This window comes from Columba livia, chromosome 6 (genome assembly GCF_036013475.1).
Source record: "Columba livia isolate bColLiv1 breed racing homer chromosome 6, bColLiv1.pat.W.v2, whole genome shotgun sequence".
In the NCBI taxonomy this organism is placed as follows: domain Eukaryota; kingdom Metazoa; phylum Chordata; class Aves; order Columbiformes; family Columbidae; genus Columba; species Columba livia.
The window spans coordinates 20,719,999-20,741,818 of record NC_088607.1 but is presented as its reverse complement, the minus strand read 5'-3'; the positions used below and the strand labels follow the sequence as shown (position 1 = coordinate 20,741,818).

The 21,820-nt window shown below is 35.9% G+C and overlaps 1 protein-coding gene across 11 annotated transcripts in view; it reads left to right on the top strand.

Annotated features, from left to right (window-relative positions):
* PLCE1 (phospholipase C epsilon 1) overlaps positions 1-21,820 on the top strand; it is a 154,929-nt gene that overhangs the window by 51,344 nt on the left and 81,765 nt on the right. For 10 of the 11 annotated variants that reach the window (XR_010473517.1, XM_065067457.1, XM_065067458.1 and 7 more), the window contains exon 3: positions 18,105-18,390. Coding sequence is in view for 10 of the 11 variants with exons in the window: in XM_065067457.1 (XP_064923529.1) it covers positions 18,105-18,390 (286 nt within the window). In the remaining variant the exon portion in view is untranslated. Of the gene's footprint in view, positions 1-2,061; positions 2,202-18,104; positions 18,391-21,820 lie in introns of those variants that run through there. The other variant, XM_065067461.1, reaches the window with a different exon arrangement.

Genomic DNA, 21,820 nt, shown 5'->3' with positions numbered 1-21,820 from the left:
CTTGCAGGAAAAAAAACAGAATTTCAGAATATCTTGTCGTTATGACTTGTCAAGCAAAAGTACGTTTTCCCTAACAATGACAGGTAGGAAATTTCTTCTGGCTTACAGCACTTGAGAAAATAAACCACAAATTGGTATGAAGGAATTTAGGGTACCAGTGCAGGTGTTATAATGTCAAGGCAATACTAGAAAATCAGTGATTGGAGACAGACGATTTTTCCTGAAGAACAGTTCTCCACAGGTAGTTGTTGTATGGTATTCCTTTATTTTTAGTAAAAGTAAAGATTCTGTAGAAAAATAGATACAGGTCTTATTCAATAAAAACATGCACAATGACTGTAATTACTGATTTTTGGAGTATTGAATGACAAGGTTTTGTGAACTCTTGTAATTTTTTTTTTTTATAGAACTCAGCTATCTCCTGTTGCTTTTACATTATTTTCTAGATGACATGTTGTATTTAATGATGATAGTTCTGGTAAGTACTATTAGTATAAAAATATTAAAACATTTGTTACAGTTTTTTTCAGAAATCGTATCTCTGTGGATAGGAGAAGTCAAGAACAATGTTCTCTGCCATGTACCCTTTTCTGTATTTGTTGCTGTCTGTCTGTTAATTATTGTAAGAGGACACTGAGGGAAGTGATCAGGTTTTACTGATAGTTGGATGGTTTGCATGTTTACTTTTTCGACACTCTAGCATACAACTGTAGCATATCTGTTCACAGTTTTTCTTCTGTGTTAGTTTCTCCATAACTGTAAGGGAAGGTATTTTAAAGACAGTAAGGGGTGAGTCATCTTATTTAAAATATGTTTTCAGAAGATGTGCAACTGTCATGTTTACTGCACAGTTTCTGCTACTCGGTGGCTTTCTTACTTTTACCTTTATCATCATTGCCTTTATCACACATTTCTTTTTTCTTTTTCTTCTGTGACTAGTTATTCTCACCTATTGTTGATTATTCAGTCACTGTTTGTCCACAGATGAAGTTATTCAAGAGCAGTATTAGAAGGTAAACTAAATAGTGGCAAGGCCCTCTTCTGAGATAAAGTTACCCAGGTTACTAGATACGGATTTATTGAAGTTTATTTGAAGTGTGACCTGCTTAAGGAGTCTTCCTGAGGAATGTAAGGCCATGAAGCCACAAAGTACCCAGTGTGTTGTACTACTTCCATGTTGGCTCTGTCATCTATATTTTAATCTAAAAGAAAATGGATTTGTAAGGCTGCTTATTTGTAACGGCTTATTTCAGTTCCTGCACTAGGAAAAAATTACTTTCATCAACTTTGTGTTCCTCTGCGACCCTCTTAAAGTAGCATATAGTCACCCTTGGAATTTTTAGGTTTGCAAAAATGACTTGTGAAACAGGCTTGTCCTTTCTAAATGGTGCCCCCTTATGAAGAAATATGGTGAGTCAGTAGGAAAGGGCATCTGCAGCATTACAGCAGAGCGATGTGCAGCAACCTCAGTAATATGCTTGGGAACTGCTTCAAGAGGACAGTAATTACAAATAATCTTCTGGTGTTTGTGTAACTTGGCTCAAAGTTTTTTTCCTATTAATCTGTATGTTTTCTGCAATAATATAATTGCATTAGTAGCTTAGAGATGAGAAATCTAATGTGGGAAGAATTGTTTTACTTACAACGAGTTTACATCATGCCAGTGACATTCTTTTCTGTGTCTTAAATACATTTTAGAAATTACTTAATTGCTAACATTGAAAAATATTTTTTCTGTAAATTCATACAATACCAGGAGTAGAAGGCAGTGCTTTCAGATAAATTCAGCATTGCATCATTTCACTTGCAGTAATGTAAACATAAACTCCAGTATGTCAGCAAAATTAAATATTAAATATTTCAGATTTTATTATCTATGTGTCTGTGGTTAAACTAAAATGCTTATGGAGTTTTACAGTGAGCAGACTTCCACTGACTGTTGGAAAAGTAGACTTGTAGGAGCTGCAGAGGTGAGGCAGCACCATGTGAACTGCAGCAACGGGATTAAGATTTGGCAATGTACTTACTTTTCTCCCAGGCTCTTAGGCAGTCTCTGTAGACGAGAACAGACTGTCATCTTGTATTGCTGAAAGCTAACTTGCAGCTTCTGCTTGTGTCTGCTTGCTTCAGTTTCTATGCAGTTTCGTCATTTTTCCTACCAGTTGATATGATATGGACATGGTGAAACACAAGGGGAAAAGGTATGATTCATGTACTATAAAATATAAAAAAAGATTTTCTTACTGCAGTAATAACAGAAAGGCTTTTCTTCTTCAGAAAGAAGTATGTAGTGCTGCAGAAAAATATATTCTTGATATCTTAAGCAAGATATTGCATGCTGGAACATGCTGCTTTTTCAGTCAGTACTTACCCTCCAGATGTAAACAATTAGTAATTTCTAAAAGTCTGTGTTTCTTTTTTATTTAAAACAGGCTTACTGCATGTGCATGTTTACTAGCTTATTGTGTTTAATTGTTAGTAAAGCCAAGTACAGAATTTTAGTACTTAAAGTTATAATACTTGCATGAACTTCTGTCTACTTGTTTTGCTTAGTATTAGGTTCTAACTCTATAAATAAAGTAATATAATTACAGACTTTTCTTTTTCTTACATTGTTGTTTTGATAAAATACTTAGACACAGTTAATGAAGTCGGCATTAAAACCCCCATTGAGTACCTCACTCTTACTGTAAATTGGAAAGAAATATTGCGTGTACAGAAAGGCTTTACAGAAAATGTTTGCTGTTTTAATAGTAAAGTATATTGAAACCATAAAGTGATTATATAACATTTGGTTTTTTGAATATTCACTAAGAAATGAAAACAAATTCTCCTACCTATCACTTCACCCAGTGTTATAAATAGAAAAATGTTCAGTAGAAATACAATCAGGATGACATTTGATTAGTACATATGTTTTTATAAATACTAAAATATTGCTTTGTTTTACTCTCCTGCCATATGCAGTGAAACTAGAATTACAGGCATCCCACTACACACTAGTGATGATAATGAGACAATTGGTTCATTTTCTTAAGTGTGTTGTACTTATAAATAGTTGAATAAACTTGAAAACTGTGTAATGTTCAAGTGTACTAGTCTGGTTTCTGTGTACTAGTACTGTGTTTCAGGAATTTAAACTATGAGCAGTGTTTTTGACCTGGCCTAAGCAACTTATTGTGTAGGTTGGTTAATGAGGAATCCAAGTACCTACTTTTGAAAATAACATAGTAATCTTTTTCGTACATAAGCTGATTAGTAAGTTGTGATGGTTATACACAAACTGTGTCTCTGTGACAACTTGTCTTATTTTCTCTTACATTGTGGGAGGATGCTTTTTGTAGTTTAGTGTTGTAGCTTTACTATTTTAAAAACAAATAGGCTGGGAACATTATGAGAAAACTTTTGAGGTCTTTGGTAAAGAGCCCAAATATCTACTTTTTTCATTGTGCTGCTATGAAGTGATGAAACAAAAGGTATCTGAAGATTGATACATTATGAATAGTGTTAGAAGTCACATGTACTGTGATAATGTCTGGTAGCATTAGGCTGTGGGACTTATTTTCCAAGGAGCCGAATAAATGCATAGGAAGATAAAACTCCTGTTTTAAAGTGTGCACATAGTGATAAAAAAATATGAGCTGTGGGATATACAGATATAACACATTATTAAGTGACTATGCTGAGAAGTAGCATATATGTGAATGTGGGCTTTTGCTTGTGTATTAGTGAGTCCAGAGGAGTAATGCCACATGAAGAATGTATATACATAGGTAGCAGCCAGGAGATAGAAAAAGAAAGAGTAGACTAAAATGTTAAATTACAGTCACTGTTTTTTCAAGTAAATATTGAGAGTGCAGAGTTATGAAAACCATCTTAACTTATTTTGTGGCATAGTATTTGTTGCCATCTTTACTCCTTCTTACTTCTCTATTAATTTTGAGAAAGGCTGTGACACTTAAAAGTGTCATTTTTGTATCGGTTATTTTAATAATACTAAATTAGTGCCCAAACTTTCATCTTAAATTTTTATAAGCAACTAAACTTCCATCATGGCTTCATTTTCTGTTTTCATATGGTCTTTGATAGATAATTCTTCATAGGCAGGTTTCATTGTAGAAGAATATATTAGTATGGTTTGTAAAGTAACTTTTGGAATACAAAGACTCCATGTAAAAATAGTTTTTTGAAGTACACGTCTCAAAAGAAAATTACCTTTTTCCAGTACAGCATTGCTCTTTTCTATGCTAGTATTATAATAGGTTAATAATTTTATGTAACTTTGGGGTTTGATGAGACCTGTGTTATTAAAAGCATGTGGAAACTTCACCTTCCACAGGAATAGGTTGTCCTTGATATGCTGCTGAGAAAATAAGGTTCTGAAAATGATCTCTGCTTGTTTATTCTGTGCTACAGTAAAGATCCATTAGATCTATATAACCTTTATGAAGTACTGTTTGTTTGGTTGGGTTTTTTTGTGATTTTGTTTTGGTGTTTGGTTTTTGTTTTGTTTTGTCCCTGATGCCACCTCAAGTTCTGCTTGTAGCACTATTTGGATAAAAAAGGCTTCCTGCTTATTATCAGAATGATGCTACTGTGGCAAAAATCAAGTGTAGTGTGAGACTTGAGTAAAATGTTATGCCACTACTAGAGATTAATGGAAAACTACTGTGCTTTCAAGGTTTTTCTGTCCTTCTATGATAATTATTTAAAATGAGAGAGCAAGCAACCGTTTTTGCTTGGGAGTTAACTGAAACATCCACTAGCACTTTTCCTCCCTTAGGTACTTGAATACTTTATTATGTACATGAAAACTTGGTGCAGTTAATTAAAAACAAATCTGTACTCAGTTCTCCCAAAGCTGTTGAAGGCTACTATTTCTCACCAAGATGAAGCTTTTACAAAAAGTTTTAAAAAACGTTAGATTGGGCCTGTGTAATTATGGATAAATGAGTCAAAGATTTTTCAAAACTGGTGTGATGCTATGAAAGAGAAGTTTATAATAGTAATCTAGATTTTACCCTTCATTTTGAGAGGTTAGGCGTATACATAGGTCACTTACGCATGTAATTCAGTGTAATAAAATTGCAATTTATAAAAATGATTGCACTGAGCAGAGTGACTATGAATTTCGGTAAGGAAGCTGTTGTATATACAAAGTTTAGTTGAAGTTAATGCTAAAGCAAAATAAATCTCATGGATGACTAAACTGTAGTCCTTGGGTCTGTAACAGTCCCCAGAGAATAAGGAAAGTTAATTTAAAATATTTTTGTTCTTCTGGTCTTAGGCCAGATGCTTTAAATTCTAAAAATTAAGCCCCAAGTGACATTCCACTCCAGTGGGAAAAGAAAGAACAACATACACTCTGGTCCTGCAGAACTGTATTTACTTCATTAGCCTCATCTAGGTGTTCCTGCTCCGGCGAGGGGATTGGACTAGATGATCTTTTGAGGTCCCTTCCAATCCCAAACATATTGTGATTCTGTGTAATTAAAAAGTGTAATTTAGATACTGAACTAATTCTCTCTCATTCCCACTCCTTTGTTCAGTTGTTCTCTCTTTCTCACTCTCATTCTCTCCTAAAACATACATATTTACTTTAAAAAAAGCCAAACATGTTTTAGCTGTGATGAAAGCATTAGAACTTCCGAAAACTGCAGAATGTATCATCTATTTTGTGCATTTCAGGCAAGTAGAACTGAACCGGAAATAAAATGAAATGAATCATTGTCCCATGTTTAAATCCTGGAGTTGGCTTCCAAAACTCCACTCACCGATTTTAATGTAATCATAGTGTTACCATAATTTAATCTTTTTAGCAGATTCGGATAAAACTCAAAAACTCTTCCAGTAACAATTACTTCAGTAAACACAGTTTTATTCTAGTATACAATTATCTTAATACAAGTATGGCTGTTAGTGTGTTATTAGGTATCCATCATCGAATTTGTGTCATAAAATAAAAATATTATGTGAAAATTGAACATACTGTATTCCTCAGGACAATTATTTAGTTTTAGGCAGCATTTGAACGCACCAGCTAGAAACAAGGAAAGGAGCAAATTATTTTTTTAGGACATTGCCTTGTGTATTACCTGTTCACCTTGTCCTCTTATCTTAAACTTTCCTAACTTATCTTATATACTTTCTACTGATACGGCAGGGTCTTCCTTAGCAGCTGATGACTGGGAAAGACGAATAGTGTTGAAGGTATTTTACTATGTTACTGACTCACAATACTATGATCAGTAAAATTGCTTCATTGTACCCTGTTGGATTACTGTGATTGCTTAGCTTTCGGCAAAAATTTAGAAGATAGCCTTCCCCCCCCCGCCAGGATTGTTATTAAATGTTCATTGTGAGCAGTGATGAATAGAGACTTGCTTTTTATCAGTAAATTAAGATTAAATGTGTCATTTAAAAATTGAGGGTATCAATATTCTGCTGTTACTTGGGGCAAGGAATGATGCCTTTTCTATTTCTAGGTAATTAGAAAAAGAACAAAAACAAAACCCAACCACTTAAAATGGAAAATGCCTCTTTATAGAACAAAGTTATTTTGTTTCATAAAATCATGTTCTGTAGCCTGACCTAAAAGTCTATTAAACAATTCAGTCATGAAAACTCTGAGAATTTCCTGGCCTCTAAGTACTATCCAAAATAATCTTATAATTATTCATGTGACCCTATGAACCCAACAGCTGAAATACAAGCAAATAGGCATGGGTTCAATGTCTACAGAATTAGAAAATGAGAACTAGATTTCCCATGCTAAGGAATATGCTCAAAGTTCCTCTTTTATTAGCTATATGCCATGGGTAGGATGCATAAATTTTACAGCTGTAGTAATATGTCTACTGATCTCTTGCAACAATATGAATTAAAATTGATTATACATAAAAATATATAGAGATACAGCAAAGTTCTGTTGCACTTTACATCTATGTAGTACTAATGCTTCTGACTATAGTTCTAAACTGTAGACTGTTTCTAATAGATTTTGAAAGATCTGCTTTTCAATATAAGTCCAGAATGTATAGTACAATAAAATCCCAATATGAGTCTTTCTTTGGTACAAATAATAATAGTGATTGTATAAATATGAAGACAGTTTTATTATATCTACTTTGTTTTTGAGCTTTGACACATTTACTCTGAGGTTGAGACCTTCACAAGAAATTCTAAGCAGTTCCTTCAGTCACAGGGATGCAACATTGTGCTATGTGAAAACCGAATTGACCAGTGCTGTGAGCTTTAACCCCTACCATTGTGACTTTTAGAATCAGAGACATAGGAATGGACTATATGCTTTCTGAATCAGTTATGTAAGTATTAAAATAATATTTTAAAAGAACAGGTAAGGCCTGTTTTGTGGAAGTAGTTATAGCTGGCTTTTGCAAATAGGTGAGATTGTAGAAAGAGGATGACAAACCAAAGATTTAATGGCTGGTGAGACATGGTCTTCAACAGCCATAATTTTTAGGTTTTCTTTGGTTTTAAGGTGGTCTTGTTGACAGGAGATATCTTAAGGTTTTTTTGCTGTACTGTGGGTAACCCCTCAAACTTACTGTCAATTTGCAGTAAAGAAATATGCAACTAAGCTCATCTTTCAAAGTTCTTTAGATAATCAGTTCACATGTGTGGGGATGCAGTTATTTTTAAATATATGAGTTCTGTAGAAGCCTTCCCTCAAATGGGAAGTTTATGGTTGTTAGCAATGTACAAAACCATACAGATTTCTGCCTGTATCTTGTGTGTGGGGAGGGTTGTTTGTTTCTTGGAGAAAATCTAGACGCGCTATCACTCCACGAAGAGAAGAATAGTTGAAATAAATAGACATGCGGGAAGGGGGCTGTTTAACTGTCTTGATAGGGCAGATAGCGGGTTCCTCTGCATTGAACCCTCAGCATTCACCTGTCTTGAGTGTTTTGGAAATGAAAAACATGAACATGATATCAGTTTGAAACCTTTAATGACGTAATTAAAATAATTAGTTTATGTCTGCCTTTGAAAAAAATAAGCCTTTAAGGACGTATTAAATAGAGTTTTCGGTGGTGTCTGTTAATATTTCTTACTATTTTCTACTTGCATTTGGAAAGCTAAGAGATCCCATTTTAGTAGTAGCCTCCCGTTACACTTTGATATTCCAAAAACATAGAACGAAAGGTGGAATTTACAATGAAAATGTGCATCTCTCTTGAGCTGAAATTATTCAACCATGACACATTTAATATTCTAATATCTGAGTGGTTTGACTGTGAATTACTTCAGTCTGCTTTCTGACATGGAGTTTAAATCCTACTTACTGTCTGTTTTAAATAATGTACTTAGCTACAGTAAAACTTCTGTTTTCTATTGAAAAGTCAACCTGCTGGTACTTTTCTTGTTTTAACTACTTTCTTTAGCACACCTGAGAATGTTTATATGAATGGAATATCTTTGCTTCAAAAGTCATTATGAAAATACATTTTTAAAAAAGTAATATGATTTTAGAACAAAGGTGTGTGCGGTGCTTATATTTTTATGTTAAAAACTCAGTAGACAATTTTGAAAGCTGTTAACTCAAGAAATTCCAATCCACATGATCAGATGTTCAAAGAACACATCAGACTAGTGAAACTATCATCTTCTCAGTAAATAAATATGTACATTAGCTTAGTAGTTTTGTTTAGAGTAGATAGTTACTTTTATATTAAAGTCGAAGTAACACAGATGTTTGAATAAAGTGTATTTAATCTATAATTACTAAGTATATTGTTTGTAAGTGAAATTTTTGATACAAGTTTGGAGGAAGTAAGCAAGCACTCCTTTAGAAAACAAAGAGAGAATACTGGCTGCACAAAGAATTGCCAAGAGTATAGATAACAAAAATTTACCTCAGAATACAAAGTTGAAAAGTACTAGAAAAATATGAAAATCATGATCTTAACTGAAGAAGTTAGCGAGAGAATTTAGTAATAAAATAATTAGTAAGAAAAATATGTTTTCACATATCCTCTTCTGCAGACAGAAATATAGGTAGCTGACCTGGCCGACCAGAAAGAGATATGTTTGGCCTTTTCTGGGTAAGATTACAGAAGTCTCTCTCACTCGCTGGCAAGGACCTTGTTTCACATGACTGAAGAGTGGCGTGAGGAGCCTCCTGTGTTATGTTTGGTGTCATCCTTCATTTTCTCCTTAAGCAAGGTGAAATTTCAGGTACTTGAGAAAAATCTTTCAAAGGACAGTTAATTGATGTCAGCCTCTGTTTTATATCTTAAGGTGATTTATCTTAGTAGTTATTTAGATCTAGTGTATTACCTGCCGAGAGAAGTAACAAGCACCATATTTCCTATTCCTTCTTCACAGGAGTGATGATTCTTTAAGAGTAGAATTTCTTGGTGTGGAGGTGCTGTGGTAAATCTGTGTCCCATTTATATCACACTGCTTTTTTTGTCTTCCAAATCCATGAAGTCCATCTTTCCTTTGGTAATGGCTTTTAAAATAATTAGTACTGTTTCCTTACAGAAATGGAAAATCAGTGAGTAATAGCAACCAAGTTCTATCAGAAGTTAAAATGATGGCTTGTTGGAAGTTTAGGAGTACAGTTACAACTTCTTGTCATAAGTAAATCCAACTCTCAAATATATTAGTTTTGTTTGTTTTTTTTTTTTTACTTTATCATCATTTTTTTAACACAAATTTGCCTACTAAAGACACTGATCATATACCAGAGCTGAATGGGTATGGGTGATCACATTTCTGAAAAATGCCGATTTATGTTTAAGGATTGCCTCTGCAAGATGGCTGGATCCTCATTAAATTCAATTTCTGCTCCCTGAAATAATCTCATCCCCAACAGGATGCAGTTCATAAGAAATATTGGCTGGTGAGGTAGTGCACAGTCTGTAATTGCAATTGAAGCTGTAGAAAGTTCACAGAACATCAGTTAATGAGTATTAATATTTGCGCACATCTGTGCTTGTTCACTCTTCTGGCAACCTTCCAGCTGCCATCAGTACTGCTCCTTGTGTTACCAGGGTGAACTCATCAGTTTTCCTGTGTGTCCTCTGCTGCTCCGGGCCATGTTGCCCAGTTACGACTTACTCTGTAAAATTTGATACACAGCAAGAATTGCTGTTGAATAAGTGAGCATTATTGCTCTGTAGCGTGGTACTCTGTCTTGTGCTCCATCCTGGCATGGTAAAGATCTATGTCTTCCTAATCACCGAAGAAAGAGCTAAAGTTTGAAAAGCCTTTGAGAACAGATATTACAATAAGGATATTGACAGGACAGTTACTAGAAGGGTGACCAAAGGGGACAGGTCACTGCAGTATCTAAGTTGTTAGAACTTCAAGCTCATTTACAGAAAAGCATAGGAAACATATGGACCTCCCGTAGTAACTGTAACGCAAGTTGTTATTAAAAAAGCCATGAGTGAATTAGGGTTTGTTGTGAGTGTGCTGGAACAAGTATCAATTCCTATGGTGGAGACATTCCTGAAGACCACTATTCTTTTCCTGTGATGTGTTCTTTCCTTCAGGTGTGTAAGGGGGCTGGACAGACTCTGTTGCACTCATTTCATCTGCCAGTCATGCACACCCTGCCTGGGAAGGGCAGCTTCCTTTTGACTCAGTAGACTAATTCCAGTTGTAAGGGGAAAGTGATAGTATATGCCCAACTGTATCTTAGCAGCGTGTTCCCCCACCCCCTGCCCTGCAATTTCTGGGCAGTGAGGGCATAACATACAGCGTTTGCTTTTACTTACTGCCTGCAACTGGAAGTTGTGCAAGCAGAGATATTTTTTTAAACCATGATCTTGTTAAATGCATTGAAAAATGCATACAATGTAAAAACCAACCAAACAAAAAACCCACAAAACAAAAATAACCCCAAACAAACCGAACCAAAACCAAACAAACAACCCACCTTACTTCATTTTACTGTATTTCCTTTCTTCTTTTACTTCTTCTGTTGACTGCATTGAAAGCATCCTCAATGCAGTGACACATTCTTTCTGCCTCAGTGATCTACTTAGAAATCTTCACCTTTGTCTTTCCTGATGCTTTCATGCTGGTCTGGAGTTGCAGTAACCAAACCTTTCAATTTCTGAAGTTCTCAAAGTAATTCCTGGTTTACTTCTTAATAGTGTCCCAGACAAAAAACGAACGGTATTTGTGAACCACACCATCCTGAACGTGCCTGAACCACCCTATAGCAAATAGTGCATTTGTCAAGTACAGGGCAAAGTTGTAGCAGTATTGATTACTTTGTGTATGTATTTTGAGCAAGGTGGGGTCTTCACCCCCACCCCCTCCAAGACAATATTCCTGGTATGTTACAAGGTACACTTCAGGTTGTACCGTGGCACTGCATTCTCTTATTTTCTAGGTATATTTTCAAATACAAAACAGCATTTCAGCAGTCTAGGGATATTTTAAGGAATTTTTCCATTACGAAAATTAGGATCTCAGCAGTCAAGATACTCTGTTTAAGCACCATGTGAAAATACATAGAGCAAGATACAAGCAAATGAAGATATAGAGAACACTTTTAATCCCTGATGTTCTGAACCGTCTTTGCACGATTGTATGTATTTCACTGCAAACTTGTGCTTATAGCTCCAGCGTTTGCACTGACGAGTTGCTGCTGCAGCTCTGAGATTACCTGTGTACAGATCTATCAAGGCTGTTCTTTGTGATCTGGACATGCCATAGCAGGTGGTGGCCATGTCACACTGCCCTTTACTGCTGTTTGTTGAACACAAACCTGCACCAAAAGTCTGCGTTTCACCAAAAGTTCCTTCAGGTGATGACGGTTCTTTTTCTCCTGCTGGTAAAGCTGCAGGCAGACTGAATAGCAAGTGCTGTTGCTGAAACTGTCATCTGTTGTTTTGCAGGGCAGCTGTCGGCTTGCAGAGCCAACTGAAGGGTGAAATTCAAGTGCATCTCCAAAAACTGTTGCTTATGGAGATCAGCATAATGATATATAATACTTTATTTAATCTCAGATGGCTGTTAATACTTTAAGAATGTTGCCTGTTAGCCAAAAAAGATGGATCATGAGATGCTGGGAGAGAATTCATGGGAATTTTTGAGTTTGACCCCAACTTGTAAAACTGCAGTTGCTTCCAGATAGCTGTTTCTATATTTGCCACAGTGCACCTAGGGAGAGAGAAGCTGCAATGGTGTCATAACAAACAGGACATCAGAGGAGCTTGGGATAATCGCTAAATCTCATACAAATTTGAGTGGCAGTATGATTTACTAATGTTTGTGGATAACTATTTGTCATCATGCACTTCATCTTGAATAGTAGGTTAGGAATGGAACTTATTGAACACATGTCAGTGAACACAGCTAAGAAATAGTCCTAACAGAGCAGAGCTTTTTGCTGTTTACAGCATCATCTCTGTCAAACACAGCAACATCCTTTAGCTTTGAGCAACCTCTGTAACTTTTTGAGATATGGGGCTCTGGCATGTCTTCTTGTATCTTAAGTACATGATAGGAAGAAAGACAGATATATACACAGTTCTAGACATAACAGATAATGCATTCAGTGGTTAGTGTATTTCAGTTCTCATCATCGATATGTTAATAAAAAATTGTTACACCAGATTAATGTTTTATGAAGGCCATGGATTAAATATTTCCTTCTTCCTGAAAATAAGAAATGTATTAATAATAAACTTGTGGCACCCCATTCTTTTTCTTGTATGAGAGTCATGTAGAGATGGTTGATCTTTAATATTTTTGACTGCAGAACATTTGAAGTGATACACATTTTAACCCAGTACTTAATCACCTCCAGTCACTTCTTCTGGTATTTTCTTTATTTTTTAATTGTAATTTTTCTATCTGGAACCCCTGGAATCCGTACTTAATGAATAACATAAAGCTTTTCTTCTGAAACAGATTAGCTTTCCTGAAACAGACAGATGGTGTAAAATTGTCCAAAATACAGTAAATTTATCATTTTTTTTTTTTTAAAAGTTTATAGATTTCCAATTCTACCAAAGAGTTAACTTTTCGCAGGGGAATTTTGAGTTGAAATGAAGTTGCATACAGGTGTTTATTAATTGCTTTGCCTACAGATGTTTATTAACATGCTGTTCAATATTAAATAATTTTTAGGCATCTTTTATCTACATTTTCTTGCAGTGTAAGTAAAATAGTTTTAAAAATTTTGATTGGTGACTTTAGCAGTAATGATAAAAAATACAATACAACTGTTTTTGCTGTAGCTTTTAAAGTTTTATTTATTAAAAGAGGATTTTCCCCTTGGCATTGCAAACATCCGTCTGCTCAGAATCTGATTTCTTGCTGTTGTCTTAACCAAATTTTGTAGTGAATTTCTCTGCAGAAATGTCAGAGCTTTATGAGAGCACAGAGAGGAAGTTGATTCTGTGGTAACTAGATTCTGTGGTGCTGTAAGCAACAAGCAAGTAAACCATCTCAGAAATGAGATCTCTGGCAAACACGGTGCTGAGAAATGGAGGATTTGTTTGGAGCTTAAGTCAGAAAGCTGCAGTGCTTTTATGGAGCTGGCCTTCAGAGCACCATCCAAGTGTCTTTCTACCTGTCTTGTTTACTCGGACTTCTGCTTTCAGACGAGATGTTGAAGCGATATTCAAGACATATTGTCCTGAGAGTTATCACTTGTTAATGTACCTTTCTGGTTTACTGGTGTTTAAAATCGCTTTTAAAAGGTGCAACAAATGACGTCTTTGCATTGCAGGAATGCTGTACACAGACCATTGGCAGCGCTCTATGGTAGAAATGCTGTGTAGGTGTAAACAGTCAGGAAATCAGACTGGAATGCATAGTGTATATATATACACATATACACACATGCATCCTACATTTCACTGTTTAGTTTTGATCATTCAGATATATCAGTGGAGCTTTTTAGAAAGAGTTTGGACAGAAACAATGCAATGAATTATTGAAGCCCCATTAGGGCCTGTTTTCTGTTATTTTTGTAGCATAGTATCAATAAGGATAATTTTTTGTGGCTGTTCTTAACAATGAACTTTTTTGGGTACACTTATTCTTTATTATTATAATAAAGGTAGAGAAGTTAAGCCTGCTTCCTAATAACAGGAATAGAAATATTTTGCTGGTTCTTAATTTTAGTTTCTGTGTCTCATATGTGCCAAGCAACTGCTAGATGTTTGGCAAAACAATAACATGCCCCCAGGTTCTAAGCTTAATACTTGAGGCAGAAAAAAAACATGAAAAAAGGAACAGATCAAAGATTACAGTAAATAGGAAGAGATACCTGGAAGTTTAAGTAAGAAATCAGAACGATTATTTTTATAACTACTATATCCAATATTTCCAGTACAGCAGCACCTGTGAACTCCAGCTTCATTTTGAGGGACTATCTGCCATAGGCTATAGGGCTAAGAATGGCAGTGGTGTTCAGGTTTCTGCCACTTCGATGTAGTAAACCTACAGTAATGTGTGTGAAGGAAAGGGCTCAATGCAATTTGTGATGGTAGTGATGATTAAACAAACAAAAAGATTATAAGAGAAATATGTGAAATAGTTTGATATCCAGCATGAGTTGCTTTTCTTGTAGTTATTTTTAAAGTATATCTTAACAAAATATGTCTCTTGTTGCTGTAAGAAAGGTTTATTGCCTGAAGGTTATCAATAAATTAACTTTCAGATACTATTCTAAGTTACTAGAAGCAAAACTGAGTTGTTTTTAAAGTAAAGTTTTGATGATTTATTGCATGTGTTATTACGAGCTGAAAGATCTACTTGTTTCCACTTATTTTCCAAATATGGATGTGGTTGTAAAACTACAAGGATGGAATTCTGCCTGAACTTAATCTTTATTTTAACGCTAATTTTCATTTTTGCGTTAAGAGGACATGATTTTCTTCTGTAGTCTTCTGGAAAATGTTATGTTGCAAGTAATTTTTATTTTATTTTTACTTACTGTTAAAATCTGTTTAAAAATTAGAAGAAACTAAAAATCTATCAAAGCCATAGTATACTTTCATTGGAATGATGCTGTATCAGTATATGGGGAGACCTATTTCAGCTCATTTCTTAGTTTAAAAGTGTCATTTAAAAAAAAAAAGGGGGGGGGTGAGGGGAGAAAAGAAAAAGTATTTGAATGTATGCTTTTATTGTCTAAAGGAAATCTTGAGGTACTGTAGTTGCATATAAATTTTACCACTTATGTATATGCTTACTACAGTGGTATAGATATGAAGGTTCTCCTTAAACTCCTTCCTGTAAGCATCAGTACTTGCATTGCTTAAAAAGAAATTTGAAGTATGTTTAATACTGCAATGTCTTTAGATCTGGATGCTGTCCCCAGTTTCTTGTGCATTACTGCTTGATACGTAGTATATGAGAGACTGCAGCATCAGCTGCAGGTGGCCTTGAAGCCTGTAATTTGATGTGAAAAGCAGAAGTGAAGCAGGAGTGATGCACTGCTGTGAATCATTGCTTTTTGACAGGTAGCTCAGTTTAGTGTTGCATTTTACTCTTCTTTGGTTCACGTTAATTTGTAATTACAGTAATCATTCTTTGCTGGTGATACAGATCAGTATAACCACGTCTGCCGGGATGAACTCTAAGCCCTGGCTTGAAATCAACCTTTTTGTTTCCCAAGCAAGATTAAGTTTCCCCATTTGTCTGGTGCAATCCCACTGAAAGGTGGTTTTCCCTGTCAGTTACCTGCGGGATATGTTCCTATTCTGATTGTTTTGGTTCTTTTCAGTGGCTGATAAGTATACGCACTGCAAGTCTGTATTTTTTTGTAACCTCATCTGTGTGCAGCAAAAGTAACACATTCACAGCTTTAACACATCAAAACAAAGTGTTTGAGAGTGTTATATGAAGTGCAGAGTCTTTGGAGACAGCTAGTGCCCTGAAGTCTACTTTATACAAAAGAGATTAATACCATTATTCTATGTATAATCTCTCCAGCAAAACACTGTCGCCTATTTCTGTCAACAAAAGATTTCTTTGCTCTGGCAGCTGGAAGAAATTTCATTTGTGTAGGCAACAGAATGTGCCTTTAGAAGATGTGGAACCCAATTTTAAAAATATTTTGGAAAGTAACTGCAGTTTTGAGAAATTTAAATTACTTTCATTGACTAAATATTTTTTAAAAACAAGCTAAAAAGACTGATTATGTGTGCTACATGTGACAATACTCATAATCCATGTGTAAGGCAGGTTTACTATTTTACAGTACACCTTTTGGATACATGTGCACATCCCACTGTTCCTTGCAGACACTTAGCTGATTAAAAGCTCCGCACGTGTCCTATCCATGTAAGAGTGCATTTGCTTTCTGGATAATAGTAGAGATGAGCAGTGTTGTTACCGAGAATCTACAAGTCCATAGAACTGCTGTATACCTGAGAAGATAAAGAGGTTTTAATAAAGGCTTAATATTTCTAGAAGCCTCAGACCAAATCAGCTTTGGAAAATCTGAGAGAAGGGGAAGGCACCACAGCATTTCACTGTGTAATGAATCACAGAAGCCGTATTTCTAGTGGAATTGTGTTACATAAGTTATCGTCAACATGTGAAAGATTTTTTTTTTATGTTAATAAATGTCAGTGCTCTTTTTGAAATAATTGAATTACATTACTAGTTAATTATATTTATTATTATATTTTTAATAGAATCTTACTGTTTTCCTCAAGAAATTGCTAATACAAAAGTTAAAGCTAAGAAATACATACTTTAATAAATACTGTACTGTATTTGATTTTCTGGTTTATGGCAACAAATCAATACAAATTTTTGCCAAATTTTGAATTTAGTAGCTGAATCAAAGCTGCTGCTATTCTCAGTTTCTTGGCCTGGATGAAAGCATTGTATCATCGTTCACAACTTCTGTTTGCAAGGACGAGATACGTTGTGGGAATGGAGCATTTGAACTCTCCTATGGCAGGGTAGATGATGGTCTTGGGGCAGAATTGGCTGCACGTGCAGGTCCCTGTGCCAGGAGCCGCTTCCCTCTGTCGTGCCATGTCCTGCGTGCGCTGAGGGTGCTGGTGCCTCTGACATGCGGTGTGCACAGGCTGTGCAAACAGTTTCTTACCGTTTGACTGAACACATGTGTGCTTGCATCATGGAACTGGATGTGATTTCTGCCACATTGATAGATAGTTGTGTTTTGTTTATATGTGGGGTATGATGTCAACAAGAAACAAGCCATTAATCACAAAAAACAGTCATTAAGTCATCAGCTTATTTGTTGTAAAATTGTCTCAGCACCTGTCCTTATAATAGTTATAATGACTTTTTCCTATGTTAATTTTTAGTTTGGTAGTTTATGCTTTGTAATTACAAAGCACAGATCATCAAACAAATTATTAATGTTAACCAGTAAGTCAGCATACAAAAATGCAGAGTCAAGTCTCTCCTTGTATACTAAATGAAAAGATTTCTAGCAGATTCTTGCTTTGATCATTAGACTTTTAAATAAACAAACATTACTTAGTTGCTAAGCCACAGACTGAAGTTCATTAGTGTGTTAGCACAAATATTGGAAAAAGGGGACTAAACCAATATTAGATAGAGGACCTGGGCATAGGCTGGGAGTAATGCAATGAACCTGGCACCAGAACATTTTGAAAGATTGCTCACAGTGATTAAAACCACTTCTGTTTGCGAAAACCCGCCCTATTCCGCAAGAAAAATTGTGAACCCTTAGTAGATCTGTTTTTCTACTGCTGATATCTGTAAGACTTCACTGAAACTACAGCAGACTCAATAGTCTTATAAATGATTTTGTGTATATTCTTTATTTTAAATGTTGACTGGATGTAATGATGTGGCATTTTTTAATCTAAAGGTGATCCTTAAAACTGGTTTTCATTAGAATGTTTTTAATGATAGATTGAAATCCAGAATGCCATCTTATTTGAAAAGCCTGCTTGGGAGCCCAACTCAAAATCTTCAGAAATCAGGTTTTGGATTCATATATATTTCAGGTTTAATGCATGAGTGCAGAGTTTTAACACAGTGCCTTCTTGCAGAGGCTGTTGAACGTTATCAGACGTGATGCTAGTTAGGAGTTTTTGTTGTTCAGTTTCTTATCTTAAGCAAGCTAACAGTTCATGCTTTTGTATTTTTCACAGATCTTCCATACAGTGAGAGAAGAAGGAGCAGAAGATATTTTTGAATATTTTCCTCATCTTCTGAGAAAGCTCCCGACATTTGATACAGACTGTATGTGCAAAGGTGATGGTTTTTGTGTAAAACCATGTGTAACAGGTGCTCTCTGTCAATATCGTGCCACTTTACAGAGGACTGCACTCTCTAACTATGTAACTGGTGCTTTACTAGAAGCAACCACATCATTAGGAGCAAGAAGTGGTCTTTTAAATATCTTTGGAGGATCAACTGGAAGAACAATGCTGAAAGGTAATGAAGATTTAATTTTTTGAACCCTGTTCACTTTAAGTATAGGGTGTATTGAAAAATATGTAATACTATATAATGTTCTCTAGCTCTTATAGTCCTATCTGTAGTTGACAGCTAAGGAAGATATTCATGTTTCAAAGATTTTCCTTTGCAATCATTATGTGTTGTAATGACTAGCTCTATTTAATGATGTTAAAAAGGCATGCAAAACTGAAAAGACTCTTATTACAGAACAGACATATTTTCTTTTTTTGTTTTTTATAGACATGATCCTGTCTGCATCCAAAGTTAATGCCTTAGCTGTTGTTTTTAGGGTGTTCTTTTGTTTAGTATTTGTTATTTACCAAGTGCTCCTGCTTATGGTCTGACTTGGATCACGACTTCAGGACGGAGTGTATACTCTATGCGGTTATTATAGTTGCATTAGACAACCAGCTGTCAGTATAGCTCTGTGTGATAAGTATGTACAATTCTTTACCGATTTATTGTTGGTCTTCTCCGAGATCCATCATCTTTCCTAGTATTGGATCGTTTCAAATAATGTGGGTATTGTCTGTTTGGAAAATGCTTATTGGAGGGTGGATGTTATATACTAACTTTCCATGCTGATCGTCTTAGTGTTCAATAAGAATACCACTATATGATTTCGTTTGGTCAGTTTTGGAAGTTAAAAAGGACAAAGGCGTTTTGGTACAAATTCATTGCATTAAAAGTGATGTTTGTACAGAACAGTAATTGCATTTTAAATTCATTTTTAATTAATGCCTAGAGTATTCCCTAGGGTACTCATTTAGGGATTTGTCATCATCTGATCCACTGTAACAGAAGGGTGTAGTATCTCAGTTGTACAATTGTAAAATTGAAGTATGTGGGTATTGCAGCTTGCACAAAATTTTACAAGATTATGACAAAATCAGTACAGAATTCTCAGTGCAGTTCCTTAAGTAGTGCAAGATACTGACCTCATTTTTACAGAGAAATAATAATATATTTTTGTCTCAGGTCAGGTTATCTTATTTTTATCCCAAAGGATTTTCTAGTTTAAATTAGTCTCTCTTTAGGTGAATCAAATTGCAGAGAGAGGCACTAAAATGGTACAAGAACAACAGGTACAGATGGCAAGCTGTAGCATCTGAGTGAATTTCAGCAGTATGCTGAGCAGCAGTATGGAGCTTCACAGACCTCATCGTCTGTGAGAGACAGAGATGTGTACAACCCAGTGTCCTATTTTGGTAGGGTTTTCCCTTTTTATTTTGTTTTAATTTGTTCTGGGGCATTGAGTGCTTTAGAGCAATAAACACGTTCCTGCAGCAGCTCTGGAAAGCAAGGTTAAAAGAACTGAATCGTGTACTTGGTGGTAGAATATGGTAGACCTTCTTCCTGCAGAGTAGAAGGAGAGAGCACAGGGTTTTTAAGCCCCAGACCTGATTGGACTCTTAAGGATGCTCTGTCCCCTGAGTACAGATGTCAGCCTCCCATGGGGCATGTTGCTGCAGTGTGCCAAAGCCCAGCTGGTGACTGTCACCATAGAGCTGCTACTCTGAGTTCTGAAACTGGAAGCAGCAGCAGTAATTAGCTGAGGCTCACCACTGTGCTAATGTGGCTGTATCGTTTTACAGAGCCTGAGCTAGTGATGGCACATGTGTGCTCTGTGTACCAGCACGCTTTGCACTAATTTAGGGATCTCTGCACTGCCCGTGTTATATGATGTATGCTTCTGTTGTTGTATTCTGAGCCCAAGCAAGGACTTAAAAGAAAAGGCCAAGATCTTGAACTTGATTTGCAACCTGTGTGGATTGTAGAGATTTGATTTGCTGTACTCCCTATTGAGGAAGAGGTGTGCTGCAGCTTTGGGATACTGAAGTCTTCTGGATGTGGAAGGTTCATGTTCAAGTATATCAGAGTGGTTTAATATAGCTGAGAAATGACAAAGGTATCAGTAACAGCATCATCTCTAAAGACATTTACAGAGTGTTACTTGGCAATGTTATTAACTGAGACATTAGCATTAGCAAGGAACCCAACAGTATTCTGAATTCAGGGCTGCAGTTATCATTAATGTGTGTATAATTTTAAGAAAGAAAATAATAATTTCCATGCAGATTGATTTAAAAGGTTATTTTCATCTGTTCAGCATCCTCTCTTACTGCTGAATTTAACTTGTACCATAAGCAAATCTCATCTAAACCTAAGAACTTTTAATTGACATGGATAACAACTCTGTCGTCAAATGCAATGGAGGATTTATCGCAGGATACAGCATGTTATTAGAATACTTCACTTAGTAGTTGTTTGAAGGTGTTGAAAATGGAGTATACTGAACCGGGTGTGGCTTAATAGTTGCTGTGGTTTAACTCCGGTAGGTAGCTAAGTACCATGCTGCTGCTCACTTAATCTGCTGCAGTGGGATGGGGGAGTGAATTGGTACGAAAATTCGTGGACAGTTTAATAAATAAAGCAAAAGCCGTGAGCACAAACAAAGCAAAACAAGGAATTCGTTCACTGCTTCCCATGGGCAGGCAGGTGTTTAGCCCTGTCCAGGAAAGTAGGGCTCCATCACACTTAATGGTTGCTTGGGAAGACAAACGCAGTAACTCTGAATGTACACCCTTCCTTCTCTTTCCCTCACCTTCTTTATATGCTGAGCATGATGTTACATGGTGTGGAACACCCTTGGTTGGTTGGGGTCAGCTGTCCTGCCTGTGTTGCTTCCCAACTTCTCTGCACCCTCAGCGCACTTGCTGGCAGAGCGGCATGGGAACCAGGCAAGTCCTGACACTGTGTAAGCACTGTCCAGCAGTAACTGAAACATCCCTGTGTTATCAACACTGTTTTGGTCACAAATCCAAAACATAGCACTATGTGAGCTACTATGAAGAAAATTAACTCTGACCCAGCCAAAACCAGCACAATAGTGAAGGTGCTATTTCCATCAGCACTTGTGCTGTATAGCTCTCCAGAAATGGTTCAAACTGTTGTTTCATCCTGGCCCTACAAAGCTTTTTCAAACAAGATAGCAGTATATCTAAGTTAAGAGCATTGTATATTACAGGGAGATGAAAATAAATGTTTGCTCTGACAGTCAGAGGTTGTGAGTGCCCATGTAGCAGTGTCAGTGCTGTGCAGTGCCCTGAATTAATATCAGCGACAGGAAATTAAGATTATGTCTTTTCAGGAAGTGTTTCCACATGTTGCTCAGCCTGTTGAAGAACAGAGGGAAGACCCCTTCTCTGATTTTGTTTTTACTGTTTTGATCAAGAATAGCAAATGTTACTGTGTTTCACAAATTGTGACAAGACAGATTTTTCAAGTGTTGGCTTGCTCCCATAAAATATTAAAGCATGGATTCTCAGATCTTTGCATCTATCTATCTATTTATTTATTTATTTATTAGTAGAACATGTCTTACAGTTTTTCATTTAAAACTCCA